The 1437-nt window shown below is 45.7% G+C and overlaps 1 protein-coding gene across 1 annotated transcript in view; it reads left to right on the top strand.

Moving 5' to 3' along the window:
- Positions 1–769: 769 nt before the first annotated feature.
- Positions 770–1437, top strand: part of Kdelc2 (KDEL (Lys-Asp-Glu-Leu) containing 2) — a 13187-nt gene continuing 12519 nt past the window's right edge. The window contains exons 1-2 of the mRNA XM_013009477.1: positions 770–803; positions 1221–1418. Of these exons, the coding sequence (XP_012864931.1) occupies positions 770–803; positions 1221–1418 (232 nt within the window). The remainder of the gene's footprint in view (positions 804–1220; positions 1419–1437) is intronic.

The following is a 1437-nucleotide window of genomic DNA, read 5'->3' as shown; positions in this document are numbered from 1 at the left end:
CACCGACTCACCGGGCCGGGAATCGCGTGGCGCTGCACTGCCCGGCCCGGCAGCCCTGACACCCGGCCCCGCACGGGCCAGGCCGTTTTGCGGGGCACGCTTTCTTTTCTTCCTGAGATTATAACAGATCACGGGAGATCTGGCTTTTCTCCCCCCTGTAAAGGGTGAAGGACCTCCTCCCGGGTCCAAACAATAGTATTATTAGAAGTGTGTGTCGGTACCGGGGCTTGAACTCAGAGCTTGGGCGCTGTCCCTGAGCTTTATTTGTGTCTGTGTGTCCCTGTCAGTACTGGGACTTGAACTCACGGCCTGGGCACTGGCTGTCCCTTGAGCTTTGTTTGGCTCCAGGCTACCACTGTATCCACTAGAACCACAGCTCCACTTCCGGGTTTGTTGTTGTTGTTGTTTTGGTGGTGAATTAGAAATAAGAGTGTCATGGACTTTCCTGCCCTGGCTGGCTTCAAACCTCCCCTCAGGAGCTCAGCTTCCTGAGTAGCTAGGATTACAGGTGTGGCTACCTGAACCAGGCTACCCTCTTAAGGAAGCATTGTGGCAGCTCCCTTTGACTGGTCTGGCTGGTTCCAAGTTGTTGACAGAGGATTTCCTAATTTACCTGTTTAGGGCTCCCACCCGCTGGCACCAGCTTTCATCAAGAGGTAATCAGGATGCGTTGGTGGTGTCTCTTCCCCTGTGGGTCCCGCTGAGTATTTCCACTTGCCTTCAGGAAGTGGGCTCCTGTTGGGGGGAGCCCAGGACTCTCTGGGTCGGGATGGAGTTAATTAGGATAATTAGATATCAAGATGGTATATAAAAAACATTTTTCATATTTTACAAGGAGAAAGTTGAATTACTATAGGGGTCTTGTCATTCTTAGAGTTTGTAGATTTCCAGCTACCAAATCTTCAATGTTACTCAAAGGAGAAAAAAAAGATCAAATAGGCAGAAAGTTACATTCTTCTTTGCTTCTTTAATCCATTTTGTTCATTCAACAAATCTTTATTGTGAATGACTCATGATCCAAATGTTAAATCAGATCATTGACTTAAAGACCTGAGCCAGACCTATAGCTCTGGCCTCAAGGATCTTGCAAGTTGAAATCATTCTTGCTTTCCATCAATACCAAAGGGGAAAACAACTTCATTCTAGAGACCATTGGCCAATAATTGAGACATAATAATCATTAAGTGGTAAAGTTATCTCTGTATTTGTTTTTCTTCCAGGTCAAACATCGTTCAGAGTAGTAGTCAAATCTCTTTCTTCTAAGGAGTTAGTCCGGATTCAGGTTCCTAAACCGTTGGATAGGAATGATGGAACATTTTTGATGAGGTATAGACTATATGATACTGTCAACGAAGGACTCAAGATAGACGTCCTTTATGGAGATGAACATGTGGCTCAATCTCCCTATATTCTGAAAGGTAAGTGGTTATTAATAGA

Source organism: Dipodomys ordii, unplaced genomic scaffold, assembly GCF_000151885.1.
Source record: "Dipodomys ordii isolate 6190 unplaced genomic scaffold, Dord_2.0 Scaffold10, whole genome shotgun sequence".
Taxonomy (NCBI): Eukaryota; Metazoa; Chordata; class Mammalia; order Rodentia; family Heteromyidae; genus Dipodomys; species Dipodomys ordii.
This window is presented reverse-complemented; position numbering and strand designations above follow the sequence as displayed.